Source organism: Ipomoea nil, unplaced genomic scaffold, assembly GCF_001879475.1.
Source record: "Ipomoea nil cultivar Tokyo-kokei standard unplaced genomic scaffold, Asagao_1.1 scaffold3084, whole genome shotgun sequence".
Taxonomy (NCBI): domain Eukaryota; kingdom Viridiplantae; phylum Streptophyta; class Magnoliopsida; order Solanales; family Convolvulaceae; genus Ipomoea; species Ipomoea nil.
In genome coordinates, this window is record NW_017619512.1 from 114,879 (window position 1) to 141,615 (window position 26,737).

The 26,737-nt window shown below is 35.8% G+C and overlaps 1 protein-coding gene and 1 non-coding gene across 4 annotated transcripts; both read right to left on the reverse strand.

The window, feature by feature from the left end:
• Positions 1-1,397: 1,397 nt before the first annotated feature.
• LOC109166049 (CDP-diacylglycerol--serine O-phosphatidyltransferase 1-like) lies at positions 1,398-23,005 on the reverse strand. Of its 3 annotated transcripts, XM_019314937.1 has the most exons (14): positions 22,623-23,004; positions 22,237-22,289; positions 20,519-20,715; positions 19,262-19,327; positions 19,105-19,164; positions 18,792-18,882; positions 18,553-18,607; positions 18,370-18,449; positions 18,114-18,230; positions 17,899-17,983; positions 16,837-16,928; positions 16,369-16,622; positions 16,167-16,255; positions 15,751-16,080 (listed from the first exon to the last, which is right to left on the reverse strand). In XM_019314937.1, the coding sequence occupies exons 3-14, from the start codon at positions 20,680-20,682 to the stop codon at positions 15,962-15,964; spliced, it is 1,272 nt and encodes a 423-aa protein (XP_019170482.1). In that variant the 5' UTR covers positions 20,683-20,715; positions 22,237-22,289; positions 22,623-23,004; the 3' UTR covers positions 15,751-15,961. The 3 variants fall into 3 exon arrangements, with proteins under 3 accessions (XP_019170483.1, XP_019170482.1, XP_019170481.1); XM_019314938.1 differs by lacking the exons at positions 15,751-16,080; positions 22,237-22,289 and adding an exon at positions 1,398-1,425 and having other exon boundaries at positions 16,152-16,255; positions 20,519-20,713; positions 22,623-23,005; XM_019314936.1 differs by lacking the exon at positions 22,237-22,289 and having other exon boundaries at positions 20,519-20,713.
• On the reverse strand, positions 12,664-12,735 carry TRNAP-AGG. Its single transcript has one exon. It is a non-coding gene; the product is annotated as a tRNA-Pro (tRNA).
• Positions 23,006-26,737: the final 3,732 nt, after the last annotated feature.

The following is a 26,737-nucleotide window of genomic DNA, read 5'->3' on the forward strand; positions in this document are numbered from 1 at the left end:
ATATTTACAACGTCGGCCGTAACAACTACGGAACTTAGCCGACGTTAAAAGTTCTATTTAGCCGACGTTAAAAGCCTGCTGTGTAGTAGTGTAAGGATATGTCACTTTAGTATAATTTCTTTTCTGAAAAAGTTAATTGAAAAAGTTGTTTGAAGTAGCTTTTTGAATTTTAGCATTTTGGAGTTACAAAAAGATAATGAAGCAAATTAAACACTTATATTGATTTTTTAACCAAATCAAATTAATAGTTGTCATATAAACCAAAATTGATTGGTAAAAATTATTAAAAAAAAAAAAAATCTACGTAAAATTTGGTTAAAAATAAAAATCGTGGGGCATAGCCCAGGCAAAACTCTATGAAAAGCTGAATTCAAGGATATTTTCATGCATGCAAATAACAAACGGAAGAAAAGAAAACTCAACACCCGGCCTTCTCCCAATTTAGAAATATCATTTCTGTCTACAAAATAATAAGAATAAAATTAAAGTGCATATAAAACACATCTACTTGATCGTAAAAAAATAAAGACAATGAGACCAGATTTTATAATTTCATCAAAAGGGAAGTAGATTTTATGCAATTAATGGAAACTGCATACATGAAAATATAGAGAAAAACTATGACTAAAACTATGCTCAATGGAATTTGTTAAGGTATCTTCCATGAATGCATAGCTAGCTGTCATTGTTTGCTCTAGCGATCTGCCAAACCATTCATTACCCATAAATAAATGAATCATCCTGTTTGTGCTTGCGATTACGGTTTGACCGGCGAGGTGGTAAGTTAATACTCGCCGTGTGTGTTGCAGACTCCGTATCAAGAGGCAACAGCCTTGATGAAAGGTTGACATCACTTGTACTTGGGCGCTTATGCATCCAGTGTTGATGATGATTATCCACCACCTTCTGTTTCTTGGCGATGACTCCCTCTACTTGTATCGAATTATTTTGTGGTTTCTTGGGACCAATAATTGTCAATCTTTCGCGTTTAGTTGGCAGGGAGAGGGAGAGGGAGGAAGCAGCGTCAATAAGATCATCAAAATCCGGACGATGATGATTCCTGATGGGTTTCTTGGTTTTGCGATTCTTGGTTGGCGGGAAGAGGGAGAGGGAGAAGGAGGAAGCAGCGTGAATGAGCTCTGCCAAATCTCCATCATTCTTGTTCGGAAAATAATAATCTTCAATTGTTGGGGCACTTAGAGCAGTGGGAGTGGGAGTGGGGTGGTCTTCATGATCTGATGATCCTGAAAAAAGCGTAAGTTTGGTAATTTGTTGATGATGATTGGGCAGTGGCAGAGCAAGAACAATGGGTGCTTCTTCATCATCATTAAGAGAGGCGGCGGAGAGAGGAGGATTCACGGCTACAGCCTCATTATCCTCCACCGTTGTAGTCTTCATTGAACACAGCCTCTCCATTGCGCTATTTTCCATCTCACACATTATTATAGTATATATTTTCAGAGTAGGTGTAAACCATCAAAGTGTAGGCACTGCACATATATGTTTTAATTTTTGGAAACTATGAGAAATGCATACATATATAGAATAACCTAATTCCAATGCCGGTGGGATTAGGAAACTAGTTAGCCCTAATCATAAAACAAGATATATATTTTTTCCCGCTCTCATCTGGGCTAGGAAATTAATTTTGAAAAAAAAAAATGCTCCCATTTGATTAAACCCACATTTCATTCAACAAATTAAATATTTATTATTCACTAATAGGGACCATTGAAATTTGTAACAATAGAGAAAAATATTATGTAAATTACCATTAAATCACTACTGGAAATTATGAAATTTCCGACCACCTGAAAGTGATCTTAAATCAATTAGAAAGCCTTGTTCTAACCACTTTTGGTATCCGAAAAAACCTTTGTTGCTATTTTCGACCACTTTTTGCTTTCAACTTGATTTAAGATCACTTTCATGTGATCGAAAATTCCATATAGCAGTGAATTTACCAGAATAGAGAAAAGTATGATATAAAAAGTAAGTCCAATTTTAATTTCTCAATATAACCTTAATTATTTTATATATTTTGATGAGTGAATTTAAAATTTTTGATAAAATATATTCCCATTGATAATGAGAAAAAAAAAATATTAGTGATGTCATTTGACCCACCACATGAAATAACGGATAGTTATGCTGTGGGCTCGTGCCCAGTGTGCTTCATGGGCACGGATAACGGTGCCGTCAGGCACCGTTATCTTCCCTTTTTTTTTTTTTTTAATTTAATTTCAGACCGCTTCGTTATAGGAGCATATATTCACAGCTTTGTGTTCATAATTTCATAACTGTACATTCATAATTTCATAACTGTACATTCATAATTCTATAATTGTACATTCATAATTCTGTAACTGTACATTCATAATTCAATAACTGTAAATTCATAATTTTCGAAGCTCTATGTTCATAATTGTAAGTTCATAATGTCAGAGTTCTATGTTCATAATTTCATAACTGTACATTCATAATTCCATAACTGTACATTCATAATTCCATACTGTATATTCATAATTCCATACCGAACATTCATAATTTTCGAAGCTCTATGTTCATAATTGTAAGTTCATAATTCCATAACTATACATTCATAATTCTATAACTGTACATTCATAATGTCATAACTGTATATTCATAATTTCATAACGAATATGCCGTTAACGGCGTTTCGAACAAATTTTTTTTTTTAGTTAAAACAGCGTCGTTTTCACGGAAAACGACGCCGTTTTAGCGCCGTGCGCACCTTGCAAGGTGCGCACGTGCGCATAGCATAATTTGCCATGAAATAACATAACTACGCTGCAACACACATGGAATGTAATACTAGTAGGGAATTGTAACTATAACCAAATGCAAAATAGATTTTAAGTTGATGATATAAGTCAAAATTATTTACTAATCATTCATACAAATGGAAAGAACAAAATCCTATACAGACCGAGATAGGATCCAACCAAAATTTGAGTAGGTAATCATTGAATATATGTATCTAATGTTGGGTATTGAACTTGTGGAACAAGAATCTTCCATTTTGGGAGTCCCAAGACAACCAAATGCTGTCACCTTCATGCAAACTCCTCCTCTTGACAAACTTTGTATTCCAGTTGGTGGTGAGCAAAAAGCAGCCCGTCTTCCATTGCTTGGGGCTCAGCTCGTGCTCAGATCGAGTGTCCAAATCCCAAATTCTTACTCTCACCTCATCCCTGTTTTGGCAAGCTTTATTCCTCTCCACATCCATCTAAGGCCACACGTATTTTCTGATTTCATGTTTGGGCAGCAATAGCCTTTGTTGAGATTAAACAAGAACAAGAAAAATAATAATGGCTACAAGTAAAGAAGACAAGACTTACGTGGTTCAGCAATGTGCCTACATTCACGGGAGTGAAAGTATTCTTTTATTATTTGTGATGGTGATCCAGGTGATGAGATACATTCAATATATTTATAGGCATCTAATCTCCCTTTCACTCCTATTCCTTATATGAGACACTCATATTCCTAATCCTTATATGAGACTAACACAACAAATCTCCACCTTGGCGAATATGCTCTCTAGGAGAAAAGATAACTCTGCAAATCTCCACCTTGGCGAATATGCCATTTAGGAGAAAATACTTATCTAACCATCTCCACCTTCGCAAATAAGCCCTTTAGGAGAAAAAACTCATCTCATAGTCTCCCTGGATTAGGACCACCATGTTCATTTAACATATGGAAACACCCAACAAGTCCAAACAATGTTTGAACTTGTCACTAGTAACTACCTTTGTCAACATGTCTGCTACATTCTCACTTGATGAATTTTCTGCAACAAAATCTCACCAGAAACAACCAACTCTCTGACCTTATGAAACCTTACATCAATATGTTTGGTTCTGGTATGGTATACTTGATTTTTAGCTAAGAAAATGGCACTTTGATTGTCACATTGTAATTGAGCTCCATCTTGCTCAATACCCAACTCCTTAATCAAACCTGAAAGCCCAAAGCCTATTTAGCTGCCTCAGTCACAGCCATGTATTCTACTTCAGTTGTAGACAAAGCCACAATAGACTGAACCGATGATCTCCGACAAACAGGACCACCCCCCAAGAGTAAAAACATACCCTGTTGTAGAACGTCTATTATCCATGTCACCAGCATAATCAGAATCCACATATCCCATGAGTACATGCTCATTCTGTTGACTCCCAAATACAATACCATGCCCCATAGTGCCCCTTAAGTACCGGAGAATCCATTTAACTGCCTCCCAATGCTGCTTCCCAGGTTTAGACATGTACTTACTAACTTGACTAACAGCATGAGCCAAATTAGGTTGAGTACATACCATTGCATACATTAAACAGCCAACTGCACTAGCATAAGGAACCTTTGCCATGTTTTCAATCTCACTAACTGTTTGAGGACACTGACTAGATGAGAGTTTAAAATGATTAGCCAAAGGGGTACTAACCGGTTTAGACTTACTCATCTCAAACCTGTCAAGAATTTTCTCTATATAACTCTGTTGAGTTAGCCACAACTTTCTTGCACCTCTATCCCTGTGAATTTCCATGCCAAGAATTTTATGTGCAACTCATAAGTTTTTCATATCAAGTTCCTGACCCAACAAAACTTTCAATGTAGTAATATCATTCATACTCTTAGCAGCAATCAACATATCATCCACATACAGTAACAGAAAAATAAAAGAACCGTCACCAAGGCTTTTAACATAGACACAACAATCGTACTCATAACGTGTATAGCCAATTTGAATCATGTAAGCATCGAACCGCTTGTACCACTGTGGTGGAGCCTGTTTTAGCCCATACAAAGACCTCTTGTCGACAAACCAGATGCTCACCTCCGGGTTTAACAAACCCTTCAGGTTGCTTCATGTAAATTTGCTCATCTAGATCACCATGTGAAAAAGTAGTTTTCACATCCATTTGTTCCAAATGCAAATCCCAAATGGCTGCCAAAGCAAGTACTAATCTGATAGAAGTATGTCTAACAATAGGAGAGAAAACATCATCATAATCTATCTCCTTCTGTTGAGAAAACCCCTTCGCAACTAACCTAGCCTTAAACCTTTCCCCTTCTTTTTCTGATACTGGTGGCTTCTTCCTATAGACCCACTTGCACCCTATTGCCTTCTTTCCTTGAGGAAGTTGATCTAACTCCCAAGTATGATTCTGATGTAAAGACTCCATCTCCTCAATCATACCTGCCATCCATTTATCTTTCTCCTGGCTAGAAATAGCCTCTTGAAAGGTAACTGGATCATTATTAGAAACAAGAAGTGCAAAAGGGACCATATCTTCAAACCCATACCTACTAGGTGGTTTGACATTAGTGCGTCTCGGTCTATCTCTAGACAAACTGTAATCTTGTAAATTTTCTGAACTCGAACCTGCTGCAAATGTAGAATCTACATCTTCTTGAGTCTCAATCGTAGGTGGATTAACTACTTTCTCACTCAAAGGTACACGATCTATATCCACTTCTACTGTGCTAGAACCATCAACTAGTGTATCTTATTTCTTTGGCTGGAACATGAAATTTTCATCAAACACTGCATCTCTGCTAATCACCACCTTTTTTGTTGCAGAATCCCAAAACTTATATCCTTTTACACCTTTCTTGTAACCCAAAAAGATGCACTTCTTTGACTTGAGATCTAACTTTGATCTCTCATCACCTGGAATAAGAACATAGCTAGGACAACCAAAAACTCGTAAGTGATCAAAACTTACAGGATTACCTGACCAAACCTCCTCAGGAACCTTGCCACCAAGTGATGTCCGTGGTGATCTATTGATCAAGTAACACGCCATGTTCACTACTTCTGCCCAAAAACACTTAGATAGCCCAGCATTCAATCTGAGACACCTTGCTCTCTTAGCAATGGTTCTATTCAGCTGCTCAGCAACACCATTCTGTTGTGGTGTCTTACGCACTGCATAGTGCCCTTGAATTCCATGTTCTGCACAGAATTTCTGAAATTCTTTCTCAGTATATTCTGTCTCGTTGTCAAACCTCAGGTACTTGATTTTTCTTCCAGTCTGGTTCTCAACCTCAGCTTTCCACAACTTAAATTTCTCAAACACTTCAGATTTATGTTTCAAGAAATACACCCAGACTTTCCTAGAAATATCTTCAGTAAAATGTAACATAATATCGAGAGTCACCCATTGAAGGTTCCCTGGTAGGTCCCCAAACATCAGAATGCACATAATATAGAATCCCTTTAGTTTTATGATGCCCAGTAGAAAAACTGACTCTAGTCTGTTTCCCAAGGACACAGAACTCACATAAATCTAACTTACAACATTTAACTCCTTTTAACAGATTCCTGTTGTGCAAATCAGACAAACCACGTTCACAAAGGTGACCCAAACGTAAATGCCACAACCTAGTAGTATCATCACTAGACTCAACAGAATGTGTTCCACCAACAACCTATAAATGTTCCCTGTGATCCTTTTCCCTTTCATCACAGTTAAAGCACCCTTACTAATTTTAATGGTTTCCTTATCACTCTCATACTTATGAATAAAACCATTAGCATGCAAACTGCCAAGAGAAATCAGGTTCTTAGTTAATCCCGGTATATGTCTGACATCATGCAAAGTTCTGACAATACCATCATACATCTAGATGTTAACATCACCAATACCTATAATATTATGACATCTACCATCACCCAGAAAAACAGAACCGAAAGTACCTGATTTATAGGTTGTGAACCACTCCCTGTTAGGTGTAATATGATAAGAGCATCCTGAGTCTAGAATCCATGCATCTGACAACTTACTCGATGAAACTGCTAGAACATCACCTTCACTATAATCTGAGTTATCAGCATGCACCACGTTGCCGCCTCTTGTTGTTTTTTCAACTTTGGACAGTCTCTCTTTATGTGCCCAATCTCATTACACTTGTAGCACCGAATTTTCCTGCTATTTCTGGACTTAGACCTAGAGTTTCTCCTCCCAGAATTACCCTTCTCTTGCTTCATTCCACGATCTTGACCCTCTTTAGCATACAAACTTTCACTAACAGACGATCCATCTCATACACTCTGCATGCGCTTATTATGAGCCTGCAGGGCCGTAGACATCTCGTTGTATTTAATCGTGTTTTTCCCATATGTTAGAGTAGTCACCAGATGTTCAAAGGAAAAAGGTAATGAACATAGCAAGATCATCGCCTTGACTTATCTTCAATCTTGAAATCAAGCCTGGCCAGATCTGAGATTATCTGGTTGAAGACATTAATATGATGCACCAAGTCTGAACCCTCCTGCATCTTAAGCCCATAAAGCCTATGCTTTAGATACAGTTTGTTCGTTAGAGATTTTTCCATGAACTGAGTTTCCAATTTATCCCAAATTTCTTTTGGGGCTTCCAGGGCCATAACGTGATACACAATTCCATCTTCCAGGCATAATCGAATGGTTCCTGCCGCATGCTCCTTCAAATCCTCCAAATCATTCTCTTCCAAATTAGCTGACTTTTCCGCCTTCAAGGTTTTCAGAAGACCCTGTTGCGCCAACAAATCATTTACCCTAGATTACCATAACCCAAAATTCCCTGTACCATCAAATTTTGATACCTCGAATTTTGTACTTGAACTGGTCATCTCAACAGTGCTCTGATACCAATTTGTTGAGATTAAACAAGAACAAGAAAAATAATAATGGCTACAAGTAAAAGACAAGACTTATGTAGTTCGGCAATGCGCCTACATCCACGGGAGTGAAAGTATTCTTTTATTATTTGTGATGGTGATCCAGGTGATGAGATACATTCAATATATTTATAAGCATCTAATCTCCCTTTCACTCCTATTCCTTATATGAGACAAACTTATATTCCTAATCCTTATATGATCTGAGACAAACACAGCCTTGATGACACGTTCACGTCGCTTGAACTTAGCCTCTTATTTATCCCGTGATTTCCCACTTCCAGACGTAGCCCAGTTCGGGTTTTATTCACCTTCTCCTCCTCTACTTTCATCGTTAAATGTGAAGAATTATTATATTCTGGTGTCGTGGTTACGGGTTGAATACTTATCTGTGTTTTGCAATACATTGGAAGGGACAGAGACAGGGAGGAACCAGCGTCTATGAGCTCTGCCAAATACCCAAATCCCTTCCATTCTTGGTCGTCGGCAAGTTATCTTTAATTGTTGCACAAGGAAAGAGACTTATAGTAATAGTACACACTCTCTCCATTGCGTTATTTTCCTTGAGGGGATACATATTTAGCAGAGTAGGTGGATTTTCAGACATTATCTTAGTGTAAACGATGAAAGGGCACATCTTTCTGGAAAAGAATGAGGAATACATATAGGGAAAAACCAAATTCGAATTCCGGTGAGATTAGGGAAGTAGTTAGACATTTATAGTAGCCATGGCATAAGAACTATTTTTCCCGCTTGGAGTTGGAAATTGGAATCCATTTGGATTGGGAAATTAAAACCCCAATGCCAAATCATTTCGGTATGGTGTTGATGTTTAAGCGGTAAAAGTTGGGATGTATAACCTGCGCAAATTATGTTGTGGACACGAGACCAAACCGACGCGGCCTTTCAGTTATAAAAAAATTGATTTTGTCTCACCGTTAACGGCGTTATTCGTTTGTGGCATTATAAATGTACAGTTATGAAATTATGAATGTACAGTTATGGAGTTATGAATATACAGTTATGGAATTATGAATGTAAGTTATGAAATTATGAACACAGAGCTCTGACATTATGAACTTACAATTATAAACATATAGTAATAAAATTATGAACATAGAGCTCTAAAATTGTGAACATAGAGCTTCGAAAATTATGAATTTACAGTTATTGAATTATGAATATACATTACGAAATTATGAATGTACAGTTATGCAATTATGAATGTACAGTTATGAAATTATGAACACAGAACTCTGACATTATGAACTTACAATTATAAACATATAGTAATAAAATTATGAACATATGCTCCTATAACAAAGTGGTCTAAAATTTTAAAAAAAAAAATGATGGAAGATAACGGTGCCACTAACGGCACCGTTACTGTGTCCACAATGCATGCTGGACATGGGTCCATAGCATAACGATACATTTGTAATCTTAGTAGTGGGCATAACTTCACTCTAAAATAACTTGGGCCAATAAAATATTCTTTCATTTTAAATTGAGTTAATCACGATTTTGGTCTCTCAATTATTTCTCAACTGTTAATGTAATTCCTAAATTTCAATTTTAATCAATTTGATTCTCAAATTATTTAAAATTTTGTCAATTAACCCCTTTTAGGGGTCAAAATTGTGATTTTCATATTTTTAAAATTTCATCAATTTTGTTCATGGAAATGTTTAATTGACGAAATTTTAAACAATTCAAAAATCAAATTGGTTAAAATTAAAAACTATGAACTACATTGATAGTTGGGTAACAATTTTTGAGGGACCAAAATGGTGATTTCCCCTTTTAAAATAATAGAGTGATTTACTAATACAACAATATTAAACACTCACCTACTAGCTATCAATAATTAATATAATGGATAATGATGAAATAATGATGAAACAAGGAATGCGACCAAAGCCTTTAGAATAAAAGTTTTATAGTAGATACCAAATCTAGCTGACACCTAATGTAACATCCCCAAATTCTAACGTTCGAGCCTAGTATAAATTAGATACTTAAAGATAGCACTAAAAGCATAATCATTGGATATTTTGTAACACCCCTAATTTTTAAAACATTTAAAGCCTATGAAATAAAGACAAATCTATCATTAAACATCCAAACAAAGCGAAACTAACAACATAAGTATCGGGGTGCTATGTCACATCTAGGTTTAAGAACCTAGATGCACAAGCTAAACTAACCAAATAAGGCATAAACTATAATTAATATCCACAATACAATTCAAGGCTCACAGCCATCTAACTAATACTAGGCTAAATCCACGAGTCCATCTAACGCGCTCCGGAGCTACAAGCCAACACCAGAAAAACATACGGTATAACAACCGTCAGCGAATAATGCTGGTAACCCACTCCCACGCGTTAAGTACAATATAGGTAGGTATAAGAAAATCATTTGGAAACCGGAATACATATATAACCTAAGCAACTCTAGCTTTAAACCAAGATCAAGACTCAAGACAAAAACAACAGACTTGACATTATAGAACAAACATAAAGACTAGCATGCATCCAAAGAACACAAGACAAGGCATAATAGACAAGTAGGCTCATAAGATGCCATTAAAGGCAAACAAAGGGATCCAATGACAATCATTTAGCAAGTAATCATCAAAGCACACAATCCATCTTCCAACCTTATACCAAGTTCCAACCTTTTTACTCCTCTCCACCCTTATATCAATTCCAACTTGTACCTCCAGGCCACCCTTATATTGTCTCCCTTATTCCTCCGGAGCAACTACATGCCCCACTCCGTAACCATCAACAAGTCCACAAACATGGTAGCACCGAAGTGTCATTCGCATGGTCCGTGCCTCTAGCACCAATAGCAAGGGGTCAGCGCATATAGCTCTAACATGACACCGCGACGCTTATACCCTGACCCAAACCTTTAGCCAGCAAGTCTAAGGGGTGGTCCGTGCCTTTAGCACGATAACCGAGCACTCGTTGTGCTTTCCGCCAACAATTGATCTCCACCAATCACAATCTCATCATCATCAGTCACACCAATCATTGCGCAATGACCACGGTACTCATCATCATTCAATCAATCAATCATGTAATCAACAATAACAATCAAGGCATATTAACAAACGACACACACTACACACAAATTCCTAGAACGGTACTCAAAACATCGTACGAGACTCACAAACATCAAACGGGGTACAACGAGACACAAGGGGACACGGGGAAACATCAAATGGGGGAAAATCTCACGCCGCACACCCACTTTCTAGCGGATGGGCGGTGGGTGGTGGACCACCCGCCGATGGGCAGCCTCATTCCAGCGGGTGCCCTGCGGGCAGCCGGCTGCCCGCTGGAATCGGGCAGTATGGGCAGCGGGTAGGTGGTGGGGACTCGTCCCCCCACCTACCCCAACTGGTACGAGGGTAGAAAATCCGGTTCGGGGTTCATTCGTGGAACCCAAAACCTTGTCCAAACACATTCTGACACGTAACAACAACATCACGGATTCAATTAACGAAGATCAAACCAAGAATCATTCCAATTACATTCTAACACGATTCCTAAACATGCCAAGACTCGACATTAATCACATAACGGTTCAGGAGCATCCGAAACCACAAGAACATCAAGAATTCTATATGCAAAGCCCTAAAGACAAGTCCTAGGCTAGACTCAACCCCCAAACATACATAAACTCACCCAATAATACCAAGAATATCATAACACGAGATTCACGATATAAATCCTAGGGACAAGCTCTAGACATAAATAAATACAAGATCACACATATAATCAATCACAACATCAAGATTAACAAGACTATCAAATAAACACAACATAAACCCTAGGCAAAGCTCTATCAAGACTCAATCACATAATCATACATCAAAGGAGCCAATAATCAAGATATAGCAAGGAAAATAAGTTTTGTAAGACATTGGTTACCTCTTAGCCTTAATTAATCCTCCCTTGGCTATTAAGGTTCGTCTCTAAGATTTTCCTCCGATTGATCTCCCTAGGCTTGGTGGTGGGGAGTCTCTTGGCCTAGTCTCTTGGGAATAATTTCGTGTAATATAACTATGGGTGGGAAGGGTTCTAATGCTTTCTAGAGTCCTATTTATAGAGCTAGGAGTCCTAATTAGAATCTGAATAGTAAAAGGTCTACTTTCATTATTCCTAACAGACTTAAAGTTCTAGTTTAGGCAAGGGTCTACGATCCATTGTGGACCACATTAATTAATTAAGGGAATCCTAATCAGATTAAATCTTTTTTAACTATTGTTAATGGGATTAATTCAATAATTAATCCGGGTTTGAAGGCCGTAACACGGGGTGTTACATATTTGATCCAAGCTTAACACGCTAAGCATTTCAGGGGATCGGATGCTACCGCCGCAACTATCCACACTAGGATGACTACCACGCTAAAATACTAGAGTCAAAAGCTCAATCATCCATCAAGAGCATGGGACGTTCACAGACCCAGGTGCCTGTGCACCATACAAATCTCAAAAGGTAGTCTACAGCTACATCAGTCTATAATCACAAGTCTCAAAATTGTCATCATAAAACTGGTCAAGGGATAGGGACTAAGAGCTAAGAACAAGCTAGAACAAAACAACACAATACTCCTAAGTCCTTCACTAGGCGCTCTCTTAGCACACATCATTCCAGACTTGAAAATGGTATTTAAAACACAATGAAAATAACCCATTAGCATGAACATGCTGAGTATAAATCACTCAACCTCGTAGAAAATAATTATACATGCATGTATGACTTCTTTTAAGTAAATTTTCTCCTGCTAACTAGGAATAGGATTTTGAATCCTGATTCATTGTATTTTTCGCATAATGCATCTCTAATTTTAATTTATGAAAAAAATTAGATTCACTATTTAAAAATGTATTTTGGGTAACCAAATCACTTCCCAAAGTTGTTTGTAGCCGAACTAAATTTCAATTAAAAAGGGTAAGGGGCATTCTGAGAATTGAACTCAAGACCTCTCGCACCCTAAGCGAGAATCATACCACTAGGCCAAATGCCCAATTTAAATGGTGTCCAATTGGAAGTAATATAATTCTAAGCCGGTTTAAACCATGAAGGTCGATAGACCGCTCTCATAAGGAGTTAAACTTGAAAACTTATAGTTACTAAACCAATTATCCAACTAACTCGGTTAGGGGTTACACCCCATGTATCCCCAACTTATCATATATAACTTGTTTTGATTCAAGTTATATATATATATATATATATATATATATATATATATATATATATATATATATATATATATATATATATATATGACAACTTTAATTTGGTAATATAATATAACATTATTGCCGCATCAAAAATGTAAATTTATAAAATATGAATAATGTACAAGAAAATGAGTTGAAATAAAATATAAATAATGTACAAGAAATGTAAATTTATTTACGAAAAAACTAAAGGGTAAATTATTAAAATTTATAGATATTTAATTGATTAGCAAATTTTTTAAAGTAAAACAATGAAATTCATAAGTATTTAAGGTGTAGGTATTTAATTTAGGAAAGACGGGTCAAATTGGTCCTCTAAGTAAATTTATAATGACTATCAGTAGGCAAATTATTGCGTGGACCATGGTCCACACAATGTTATGTAGACCACAATAAAAAATACATTTTTAATATACTAAATGTACATTATTTTTGTATTATATGTACATTATACGATATAATGTACACTCAGTACAAAAATAATGTACATCTCCTGAATATAATGTACATTATTTTTGTACTGGATGTACATTATTTTTGTACTGAATATACATTATAGCCAGCTTTGTGTTTGGGAAGTTGTAGAGGTGAAAAGAAAAGAGAGGAAGCTCGCTAATCCAAAACACAAGGAGTGGTTTGTATCACTACTCCATCACAATGTTTAAATGGGTTGTTGGGGCTGAAAAAGAAATTTGGAGATGACTATGAAAAGCTGAATTCAAGGATATTTCCATGCATGCAAATGACAAACGGAAGAAAAGAAAACTCAACACTGGCCTTGAAATCCTTCTTTCAATTCAGAAATTTCATTTCTGGCTAAAAAAAAAAATAATAAAAAAAAATAATAAAACTAAAGCGCATTCAAAACACTTCTACTTGATCGCAAAAAATAAAGACAATAAAACCAGATTTCAAAATTTCATCAAAAGGGAAGTAGATTATTTTATGCAATTAATGGTAACTGCATACATGAAAATATAGAGAAAAACTATGTCATAACAAAGTGAGATGCAAAATAGATTTGAAGTCAATGTATATATATATATATATATATATATATATATATATATATATATATATATATATATATATTTTGGAAGAACGGAGGGATGAACCCGAGATAGATCTAGTGGGTGGCGCCCCGCGGTGTCCTAGCACCAACGCCATCCTCCCAAACGACGTCCTCAACAATCTGAGGCATGGTAATATAAGCCCGACTCCCAAATCATGATTAAGAGCATCCGCGGCCAAGTGATTCGCAACTCTATTTTGTTCCCGTCTCACATGTTTAAACTCCAAATTTGCGAACTTGCCTCTCTCTCAATCACAAAGCTGCAGAATATTGTCATTGTCTCTAGCATCAAAACCGCTCCCAGCAAGGCGGTTAATAACCCCCAAAGAATCGTTTTCGACAACGAGGTTTCTGGGGCCACTGTTAATCGCCTGCCGGAGGCGTGAAGTACCGCCCAGGCCTCTGCCACCTCCGCCGAGCACGAGCCAAGATTGCACGTGAAGCCTACGATCCAGCGCCCCACATGGTCTCGTAAAATACCGCCGCAACCCGCCTTCTTATCCACTCCTTTGTTGATGATGATTGGGCACTGGCAGAGCAAGAACAACGGGTGGTTCTTGATCACTAAAACACCAAACAGAGGCGGCGGCGGAGAGAGGTGGCTGATCCTCCACCGTTAACGTTGTAGTTGTTGAATTTGAAGAAAGGGTCTCCATTATATTGCGCTATTTTCAGAGACCAGAGTAGGTGTATGTATGTAAACGATGAAACTGCACATATATGTGTGTTTTCGTTTTAGGAAACTATGAGGAATTGGATACAACCCTATTAGTTGTTTTTCAACCACGATTAAATATTTATTATTAGTATTAAAAATTCATTTTTAAACCCTATTTGGTAATATAGTTAACTTATAAGTCAATTTTGACTTGTTTGATCACTATATATTAGTTGTTTAACTTGATTAAACATTCAATATGAGTGTTCTGTTAATCAGTTTTTTTGTAACAGCTTATTGCTCTAAAATGCTACTCCCTCCCTCCGTCCACTAAAAGTATTACTCCGTATTAAATACAAAAAATCAAATTTAAAAATAAGTTAAAAATCACAAAGAAAATAAATAAAGAAGAAATAGTTGGTTTGACCAATAGAATAGTAAGTAGAACAAATAAAATGGGTTAGAGAGAGTAAAATTTAAAAAGCTGGTCGAAACAACTTTTTTGATTAGTTTTTTGAGAAAAAAATAAATTATATCTTTAAATATCAATTTGTTTATAATCAACTATAAATAATTTACTAAACATTTTTCTACAAACAGCTAATGCTATCAGCTACCACCACCCCCACCACTAAAAAGAAATGAATTTTTTTAGTTGATATATGTGACATTCACATAAAATATTACATGCAAAAGTTACACTAATAATAAGCTTTTTTGAAAGCACATGCTATTATCACAAATAATCTATCAATAAAAAGAGTTAAATTGCTCTACTTTTCTGATTTATGGTGTTTATATGAAATATTTTTTTTAATTCAGAATCATGAAATTGTCTAACCTTTTTTTCTTAAACTAGCTATCAATATAATAGAGGATAGGTTGTGATTTGGCAAATGTTCTTAAAGAGATAAGAATAGCATACTAATTAAGAGATGGTAATTTTCAAAAAAAAAAAAAAAATTAAGAGATGGTACAAATACAAGATTTTAGAAAGTAAAAGTGATACTTCAATAAATGAGGACGTAGGACACAAAATGAAAAGGGAAAATTGCACCAGCCATAGACAACAAAATTTAATTCCTGAGATTAAAACACCTGCCAAACTTTTAATCTATGAATTGAAGTAAAAACTGAGGTTCTCTACATGCTTCATCTGTGATCTCTAACCTAATAGAATAAAGCATATACAATTACCAACATACGGGGTATTTACAACATATAGTTATGGAAAACATCAGAAAGAAATCAATGAATTAGGCACCCACACTACGGTTCATTGCTGCTTTCTCCTAATAAGTTGCCATGACCACGCCGACAAGAATATCACATGCCCAACCCCAATGGATGTCCAAAGAATAACCAACCATTTCGGCATGGGTTCATGAAACAATCCTGAAAGGTTGAAAACCAAAAGTCATGTTATAAGATTCAAAAATTACATAATCAGAACAAGAATTACAAAAAGGTAGAGAGCCCACCATGCCCAAACTTGATGCATATTAGAAGTTCAACGATGCAGATAGCAAGGGAGAGCCAACAAAATGTTCCCACCTTTTTATCCGGTTTTCTGAAAATTTACAGTGGCAAAAAGCAGTAAGGGAGGGGAATGACACAAGCATCAGCTTATGGAGAAGCAACATCTTTAGAAGTAACTGCATTTGAGGCTAAGGAAGGAAATACCTGTCTTGTAGGTAAGAATTGTACTCCCGGATGGTTGGTATTGCAATCAGCCACCATAACACTAATCTATATATTATCAAAGGGTTTCGGGGAGGAACCCAAAGACAAAACTTGAGGAAGAACGTGTTCAATTCCACCGTCAAGAACACAACACAGAGGCTCAGAACTTGAAGAAAACGCCAAGGACCAAGAAGTGGATGCCATTCATCTTTATCCCAATGTGCTGGAGTAAACTGACCAAGTGTTCGCTTGACCTAAAACATGACAAGATGCAGCATTCAATCTCCTCTATAGTAAAATTGTTTAATCTACAAGATGCTCTCATTTGCAACTGCCAATATGTAAAAAAAAATGGCCTCTTCTAAATTTGCTTTAAATCAAATAAATTTCTTCAATATTTCAAATATAACATCAAAAATTCAAAACACTTGTGAAACACAGACTAAAGACAGTTCAAGAATTACATACTTTACCAATAATATTTGGTTGTCGGCTGATACCAACCCACTCATATGTTCTACCATCAAAATAACGAACAGTACGCATCCCTGCCCAAATACCTATAAAGCATACCAAGAGATTATTTATCATACTAGTTCAGCATGTTATTATGTGAATGCAGAAGAGAAAAGACACATTATGCTAATACAGACATCATAATGAATAAAAGGCAGGACGTAGAGGTTTGAGAGTTTTTTTTTTTAAGTTGATTTTAAACAAAAGTGCAACCAAACAAGAGAAAAGGCAGATTATGCCAACACAGGCATCAGAATGAATTAGAAAGCAGGATACAGAGATTTCAGAGTTTTTCTTGATTTTAAATAACTGCAACCAAACAAGAGAAAAGACACATTATGCATTTATGCCAATACAGACATCATTATGAATTAGAAAGCAGGACATAGAGGTTTAAGTTTTTTTTTCCTCATGATTTTGAGCAAGTAACGCAGCAATCAAACAAGAGAAAAGTCACATTATGCCAATACCGACATCATTATCAATTAGAAAGCAGGACATAGAGGTTTAAGTTTTTTTTTCCTCTTGATTTTGACAAGTAACGCAGCAACCAAACAAGAGAAAAGTCACATTATGCCAATACCGACATCATTATGAATTAGAAAGCAGGACATGGAGGTGTCAATGTATTTTTGTCTTGATTTCATACAACGCTGCAATTTGGAACATTCTTTGCACCTTTATTACAAGTATTCATCTAGTTTTTTAAGAAATTAATACTCCGTAATAATAATAATGTGCATCATAAAGAATCTGATTTCTAAGAAAAATTCTAAAGCAGCAAACACATAGACCATTGTTTACAAACAATCAAATCATAAATCTGCACAAATGCACTAGAGGCTTGTTCAGCAACCTTACAAATATCATCTGTCTCTAAACTTTAGTAGAGCTAGAGTATCATACAGAATCTACCTTTCCTAATTTTTTGAGGGTTGTATCAAAACAATTCTGGAATTAGTCATAAATGCATACAACCCAAACAGCAAAATAAAGAGAATTCAATATTCATACCAAACCAATTGCAGATTAATATGTCAAGAACAATGCTGTCCCACCAGCACTCGTTGAAATTTGGTAACATATGACGGAAGGTAAGCTGAAAGCATAAGAATAAGAATATATGTTTAGAATATAAAGAATAATCTGCCAATAACTCCTAAAGGAGTGATGTAAAAATGATTAAAGACCAACGCATAAACTAAAGGGAAGTTGGCAAAGACTTGCACCTCCATTGACTCAAATCCAATTGATAGCACCCATAAAAGAGGCTGATTGCGAATCATGATGGCCTTACCCCACCACCCAAGGATATGAGCCAGAACAAATTCATCAAACACAGTATCCTGCCAAACAAGAAAATGAATCAGACAGACCTCAGAGCTTGAGATAAAAACTGAGAACCAAAAGATGGAAAAGAAAAACTAAGGTAAAAAGAACCCAAAGAAAAAGGAAATTACAAGATTGTGAAAGTAGAAATCATACATAAACGTTCTTAAACCTGTTCGTGGGATTTTCAGGTACATAAATTCTGCAATCAGCACCATAGGATCTTTCAGGAAGTTCTGCAGGAAGTAATAGTTTAACTTAAGCAACGGACCTAGAAAATGAAAAGGAAAATTAGCTAATCCATGTATAATTGCTGGAGGAGAAGCCCTAAATTGTTACCAACACCAAGATCAGGATGCAGATACTTCATAAATTGGCGAGCATCATCACGATTCTGAAGTCAGAAAAGAAAAATAAGACCAAAATAAAGAATACATAGGCAAATCACATTTGTAGCAGAAACAAAAATTGATTTAAAAAACTAACGAATTGACAAGGAGGAAGCACACATACATTAACTCAGGAATAAATAAATAAATAAATAAATAAGCAAACTAAACCTTGACAAAAGAACATACCTGAAAAAGCAAAAATGTTAATGAAACAAGGTAGATGACAGCCATTCCATGAACTAGGCGCCAAATGGCAGGATGTGGCCTAATAAGAATCCTGCAACCAGAAGGCCCGGGAAATTAAGGGTGCAGAAAGCAATCACTCTGCAATAAAAAACTTAAATGCAGGGTGTCCAAGATGCCAAAAATGCAATATATCCAGTTCCCTTCCATAGACATAACACCCCGGCCTTGTATTATGAAGTTTAATCTAAATTGTTATTGAAGAATGAAACTCGATGAAAATGTTGATGATAAAATATTATGGCCAGTAACTTACGTTGAAGGGGCTTGTAGTAAAGAGTAAGCAAGATAGACTGCAATCATTGCCCAGACACCCCTAGAACATTCATATAAAGCATAAGTTAGAAATTTTCCCTGAAAAATTGTGGAATAACAGGTGAAAAAAAAATGTAATAACATGGGAATGAACGCACCTTTTCACAGTTGCAACCAGATCATCAACTGAGGTACGTTCAGGATCAAGAGCTCCACTTGCCCAACTGAAATAAATTTAGCACAACAGGAACAGAGTGCAATTAGAACACAAGTAAGCCCTTCCGGGTTATGTGGTATTCATAATCCAAGCAAATAAGGACAAAGTGATTCCACAATTTAGAAAGATGAAGTAACTAGAAATTTTAAATTATAGCAACTCAAAAAAAAAAAAAAAAAAAAAAAGAACCCAGCAGCAGATCCAAAATGGGGGGAAATAACACAACTCTAGATCAATTACAAACGATTAGTAATTGCTAGTGTTTGTTTCCTAAAAAGTTAACTAGGTGCAAAGGAATACACGCTTGTTCACACTCAACTTTGAAGAGAAACTAAATTATCGAAATAGGTGTGGTTATAATCTATGTCCTTGCACTGAAATTTCCAAGCAGGATGTGGTGACTGGTGAAAAAAAAAAAAAAAGGACAGGTCAATTGAAAGAATCAGCGGACATGCCCATAAAAATGCTAATCATCTGTTATAAATCCTTAGTGGCACATCATAACCAGGAATAAGAGATGATTATAACCACATTATAAATTGATAATTTTCATGGGCATGTCAGATGATTATAAATCAAGAAACAGATGATCAATGAACTCCAATAAATTGATCAATGGCAGATGCCCATAAAGAACTCCAATTTATTCCAGCCTTTGAGGATTGTTATAAATCAAGAAACAGTTAAATCAATGGCAGAGACACAAGTAGAGTACTAACCAGGAATAAGAGAGACTATCAAGCATGAGAAAGAGAGACAAGCAAGAGCACAAAACTACAAATACCTTTAAAACAAAACAAACAACTAAAAATTAAAAGGAGGGGGAGGAGGAAATAACTACAAAGGAAATATCTCAATATCCCACAGATTAATACAACATTACTGAATAGAACCTCAACAGTATGGTATTTGCAAAGTCAGTAATGATTAATGAACTCCAATAAATTGATAATTTTCATGTTGGAGTGTATAGATTTACATGATTAGGTACGTGGAACCCCTAGTAAGTGCAAAGGCTGTTTGGAAAAGCATGATTCTTATATTGGCTCATTGTTGAATACGTGTATTCATCACTGATACCTTACATCAGTGTGAACAGTGGCCTATTCATTATAATAAATCTCTCAAAAGAATCAACCACTCTGAACAAAAGTTTACCCTAATGACGCATGTATAGCATGTAGATCAGGCAACTCACATGAGAAAACATGCACCAATAAACAACAATGTAACTGTGCGGGGTTTGTATAGCCAAGCAGTCCATGGATCCAGCTCATCAACAGAACTTGTTGAGTTCACCTCACCATTTTGCATAGAAACAAGATTCTTTTTGTTACCCCGTCTATGGCCATTAGACTCCATAAGCCTAGTCTTCCAAAATTCTGATTCTTGCCTGCATATCACAAAAATTCAACAGGTAAATGAGCCCAACCACACCACTCTGAACAGCAGATTTTAGGTAAAAATATTAAAGAGGGAACTTCTGCAAGGCCTTTGCCTTTGGTCCTTTTTTCAAAAATGGAAAGGGTGGGGCATTTGGGCAATTTCAAATTTTCAACCAGTTCAGCAAAAATGAAAATAGTGTAAAATCACCAACATGCCCATGTCCTTTAGATTTTTGAAACTAAAAAAGGCACCAAAGGCATCGTAGAAAAATCCTTATATCATAATATGAACAATTGACAAGAAATAATGTTTGCTCTCAGTAAATGAAAAACTCAAGATCAAATTCCATCAAATAACTCAACACATTAAAATGAATTCTTATAAATCAAGGAGTATAAAAGATTAGACAATTTGTGGAGCAAGGTCTAATATATGGCTTTAAGAATCAAAATCATTATTTGTTCATGAAGTAAGTTGTCATTACTAGCCTCTAAGGTTTTGTAGAAGCAATTAAAGAAAACTTATTCCCTCCACTCTCCACCGAGGGAATTGCCAATTCCATAGTTTTGAATTTCATTTTACCACTTTAAGTTATGCTATTGTTGTGATCACAACACAGTATAACTTTGTGTGGTAAAAACATTTAAAAATATAAAATAAAATAAAAAATCCAACACTTCCACTCATTTCATTTGGCATCTTTTCACCAACTAAAAACTTTTAGCAAAATCTGACTGCATTAGCAGTTTCTTCTCAAGCTCAAATCAATGCTTGAAAGCAAAACAACTTCATGAAGGAACAAAACACTTCCACTCATTTCATTTGGCATCTTTTCACCAACTAAAAACTTTTAGCAAAATCTGACTGCATTAGCAGTTTCTTCTCAAGCTCAAATCAATGCTTGAAAGCAAAACAACTTCATGAAGGAACAAAAATATACATGATTTTGAAGTGCACACATATTTCTTAAAATCAAAATAAGTAGAAATGAACTTAACTATGGGCAAAGCAGACTACATCAGCTGCTTCTTTACAGCTTTACTCACTATTTGACAAACAAAACCAACTTAAGGAAACATAAAGTAGCATGATCTCAAAGCAAACTCGAAATTATGTAAATCAAATTAAATTCAAGTGAAAAACTAAAAAGATGTGCACCAGCATATTCAAGTTATTCGACTTTAAAACACACCAAACTTTGAGATCCCTACCATATACAAGTATCTGCAGAAGTCCTAAAGAAAATTGTTCACAGTGGCACCGTTGAACAGTCAACTGCAACATCATTGGCAGTAACATCTTTCTTTAAATATAAAATTTACATATTCTAACAAAGTTATGACTATACACAGAACTACACAAAATAAGTAAATGTCACCAACTACACAAAATCATCTAATTTAGATAATTCAAAACACTTGGAATAAAATTGAAAGCATTCAACAGATAGATCTCACAAACAAAGGCTGAATTCAAAAATATTTCCATGCATGCAAATAATAAACCGGACAAAAGAAAATTCAAACAGCTTGAAATCCTTCTTCCAATTCAGAAATGTCATGCACCACCACCGTCAATTCTCTCTAGAAAAAACTAAAGCGCATTCAAAACCCACCCAATCGCAGAAAATAAAGACAACCAGATTTCAGAAACTCATCAAAAGTAACGTATGGTGCATGCCTATCATCACCCAATTCGGAAACCATTTCTTTCTGCTACGTGACATTTACATTTAAACAGGCGTAATAATGCTGTACAAATACAATATTAATTACACTGAAGAGTATACACCGTATATATACACACATAAACACGCACAGAGCGAGAGGGGGAGAAAGAGGATCAGCTAAACAGGCAAGTTCCTCCGTCAGGAAAATTAATCACGAAAGAAAAATGATAAAGAGGAGGGCACTGACGTTTATAAAGCTGACAGCCTCACAGCCGAGGCCTAGCCGTCCGATTGGTAATAGTGGTGATCGTGGCCGTCGGATCAGACTGGCAGGCAGAGTCGTGGAGATTGAGAAACGGCTATTATGGCCACCGCCGCCGCCGCCGCCGCCGTCAACCGTATTTGAGTGAGCAGTAACTAGTTGAGATGTGAAAGAGGAAGAAGAAGCAGACAACTAGAGCTCTTTCTCTTCTCTAGTATAGGAGGATACGTACACCCCTGCGTGTATGTATAGGTCGGGGGAGAAAGAAAGAGAGTCGTCACTGCTCTTCTGTAGAAGTTCGCACTTCGCAGCGGCGAAGAGAGAGAAAGAGAGAGAGTGTGTGTGTGTGGGTGTACGATGGTCAAAGAGAAAGGGGAGAGGGGTTTTTGAAGATTGTAAAGATACGAAATAGGAATTTAAAATAATTACTGAATTTAATTATTGGGGCCTTTAAGATGCTCAAAGTGCCCTTTTCGGATATTCTTATCTTATTTGCTTTGTGGGAAAGAACCAATTAATGAGCTTATGCCAATATGCTTTATTTTGTTTGCCAATTTAATTCAAATTTACTAGAATGCCCTTCACTCAAACTTTGGTCGAATTCTTTTTAGAATCTTATTTATCAAAACGCACTCCCAAATACTATTTCTAACTTCTATCACCTCATTTAAAATTTTGATGTAAACTAAGATTGAATTTGTTGTGCACACATAAAGACTATGATATGACTTATAAGCAATTGTACAACACGTAATTTACATCCGCATAACCTCTAGGGACAAGGTCTTGTAGGCTTAGAATTAGCCCGACGAAATTAGAATCACCTATAAACAAAGGGAAAAGGGTCAAATACACCCTCCAACGGTATCTAAGAAGTAAATTAAGCTCCCAAACTTTAAAAAGTTGCAGTTGGACACATCAACATATTAATTTAGTGCATCAAGACCCAAAAACCTAATAGTGACCTGCAATAGTAAGTCAATATGCACCACCAGAGCTCATGCGACTTTCTGAAAACCTCCGGAGAAAAAACGTGTTGGTTCAGAAGGGTTGGGATTACAAATCTAGAGGGGGGTGAATAGACTTGTATACTTTTGAAAATTTAGCATTTCATTTAAGAGCTCCAAAGGGTTACTTCTTTGCAATTTAACGATTCGTAGAGTTACTCATAAAATTATTGCATATCAATTAAAAAATAAAATAAAAATAAAATAAAAAATTACAATTACCCGAAAGCATTCTCTCCACGAGTTTGTATTTTTGTTACCAATCCCATTTAGCATACTATGTTCTTTGCTTAGGAAAAAAAAGTTCAACAAAAATAAAAATCTCATAAAAAATTATTATGTTACGGTCGTTATTAGTTTTTGTATTACATATATGGTTCTTGATATATGAGTTTGTTTTATATGATGTTTTTTTCTACGAAAGGAGTGATATACAATATTGAGATATTAAAAGATGATGATAAGATAATTCAAACTTTGGTATATACTTTAACTCCATAGCGAACTAAATTGCAACCAAATACACACTTCATGGTTAAAGTATTTATGATGGACGTTGCACTATAGACATAAGGTTTCCCGACCAATTGTCATCACCACATCCACCTTCAAGCTTGGCTCTAACGTTTGCTTCACCAAAACCCCCCTCTAGATATCTTGCCAGTTGTTGAAGAGCTCATAGATTTTATATTGCACAAGATGTTAAGGAACTAGTAAACCTTGATATTCCATGAGTTATGTTGTTGAGGAACCTAGAGATCCTGATATTCCACCAATTACTGAGGAGTCAATAAATCTAGTATCCGAGGAACTAGTAGATCTTGATACTCCATCAACTATTGAAGAGGCCATAGATTTTGTTATTCGACTAGTTCTTGATGATCCAATAGAAGCTGCAAAGATTGTGATAATTTTCAATTGCAATTTTGGACAACCAATCATGGATAAAATTTTAAACTTGCCACTAAAAAATCTCCTGTTGTTTGAAGAATCATTTCTTACACCACTGATGCGATTGAAAAGATATATCACCTCTACAGTAAAAGTGGTTCACAAAATGCACCAAGACAATGCATCACATGGTAGAAGGATTTATATTACAAGGCAAATTATTGCACAAGTTATCTGTCTCCATTTGACGACTCAATCAAGCTGTATTATTAACACGTGTCTATGCTCATTTTCACATCCACACCATGAGGACAAGGTGTTTTTTATGGGTGGAATGGAGAGTGATACACTCATAGGAATGAGAATAATTAATTATAAGAATTGTTGTATTATTAGAATTTTAATTATAGGAATTGTTGTATTATTAGATTTAGAGTAACATTTATTATATTATTAGAATTAGTGGAACTTTAGAATTCTTAGTTTTTTTTTTTTTAGAATTCTAAGTTAGACTTTAGGAATAGAATAGTATAAATAATAGATCGCATGTTGTGAATGTTATAATAATATTATTATTAATATTATTAGTAATTAAATCAAGTTAAAGAATTTAATAAAAACAAACATGGGTGAGTCATGTATGTTAATGTGGAACATGCCTAGATTATAGGAGTAGTACATGGAGCATTAGCTTCCTATTTATTAGATTTCTCTTAGTATAAATATGTGGTGTATTTTCATTTGTTAAATCATCCCAGTGAATAAACATTATTCATTCTAATCTTTTTCTCTCTCTCTTCCTATTTATATACTATTATATATAAATACATAGATATATTATATATAATATATATATATATTATATTTAATATATCTTACATTTGGTATCAAAGCCAGTCAATTCAACCTTTCAACCCCGAAATATTTCCCGTAGTGAAATATGGCAACAAATTTCAATATTGTATGATCGGGTCCCAAATTAGACGGGAAACTCGATTACAATTATTGGCAAATTATGATGTCCACACATTTGCAAGCTCAAAATCTTTGGAGCTTTGTTGATCCCGGTCTACCCGAAGGAGCTGATGCAGCCGCTATACGGTGAGATAAATTGGCATTGGGTCAGATTCACCAAGGTGTTCATTATTCTATTTTTGGGCAATTAGCTCGTGCTCAAACAACAAAACAAGCTTGGGACATCTTAAAGGTGTCACACAAAGGAGTCGATCGGGCGCAGAAGTCTAAGTTGCAGTCGTTGAGAAGGTTGTACGATAATTGTGAGATGACCTCTACAGAAACAGTAGATATGTATTTCACTCGTCTTATTGATATGGTGAATAAGATGAGGTTATACGGAGATATAATTGAAGATGGTGCAGTGGTTGAAAAAGTTCTTCGAACTATGCCGATGAAGTATGACCATGTGGTGGCTTCGATCAGAGAGTCACACAAAACTGAGCTCTTATCAATTGCAGAGCTGAAAGGTATGGTAGAAAGTCATATTGACAGGATTGCGTCAAAATCGGAACCACTAGCAGAAGAAGCTTTGAAGAGCCAAGTCACCCTTAATGTGACTGGCACTAATCAAAGAGGTGGAGGATCTGGTAGAGGTCGTGGAAGAGGAAGAGGAGGTTCTAGTGGAAGAGGTCGTGGTAACTTCAACCAAGGAGGAGGACGTGGTAACTCCAACCAAGGAAGAGGTGGAGGTAATACCAAACAAGGTAAATTTCCATTTCATTGCTACAATTGTGGCAAGTATGGGCACAAGATTGCAGATTGTTGGTATAATGAGGACAACAATTGTGGAAATCAAGCAAACATTGCTGAAAATACTGCTGAAAAGTCTGGTGAGAATTCTGAAACCTTACTTTTGGCCAGTGATAGTTTTTCTGCAGATAAAAACATATGGTTCTTGGATACTGGGTGTAGTAACCATATGTGTGGTAAGAAAGAATTGTTTTCTGAACTGGATGAATCAATCCGGTCTGAAGTGACATTTGGCAATAAGTCAAAGGTGCCAATTTTGGGAAAAGGTAAAATCTCTATTCAGTTGAAGGATGGTACTCAAAATTTTATATCCGATGTGTTCTATGTTCGTGAACTAGACCAAAATTTGTTGAGTATGGGTCAACTGTCAGAAAAAGGATATAAGATACATATTGCTCAGGGGTGTTGTACCATTGAAGATGCTAAAGGAGTTTT

What these genes read in the sequence shown, in the direction of transcription:
- LOC109166049 (XM_019314936.1), bottom strand. Translation starts at nt 20,682, where the DNA reads ATGGAGTCTAATGGCCATAGACGGGGTAACAAAAAGAATCTTGTTTCT. An exon ending in ATTGGTGCATGTTTTCTCAT is followed by an intron (nt 19,328 to 20,518) that starts GTGAGTTGCCTG and finishes AATTTATTTCAG; the next exon opens with TTGGGCAAGTGGAGCTCTTG. An exon ending in ATTAATCTGCAATTGGTTTG is followed by an intron (nt 16,929 to 17,898) that starts GTATGAATATTG and finishes TATGCTTTATAG; the next exon opens with GTATTTGGGCAGGGATGCGT.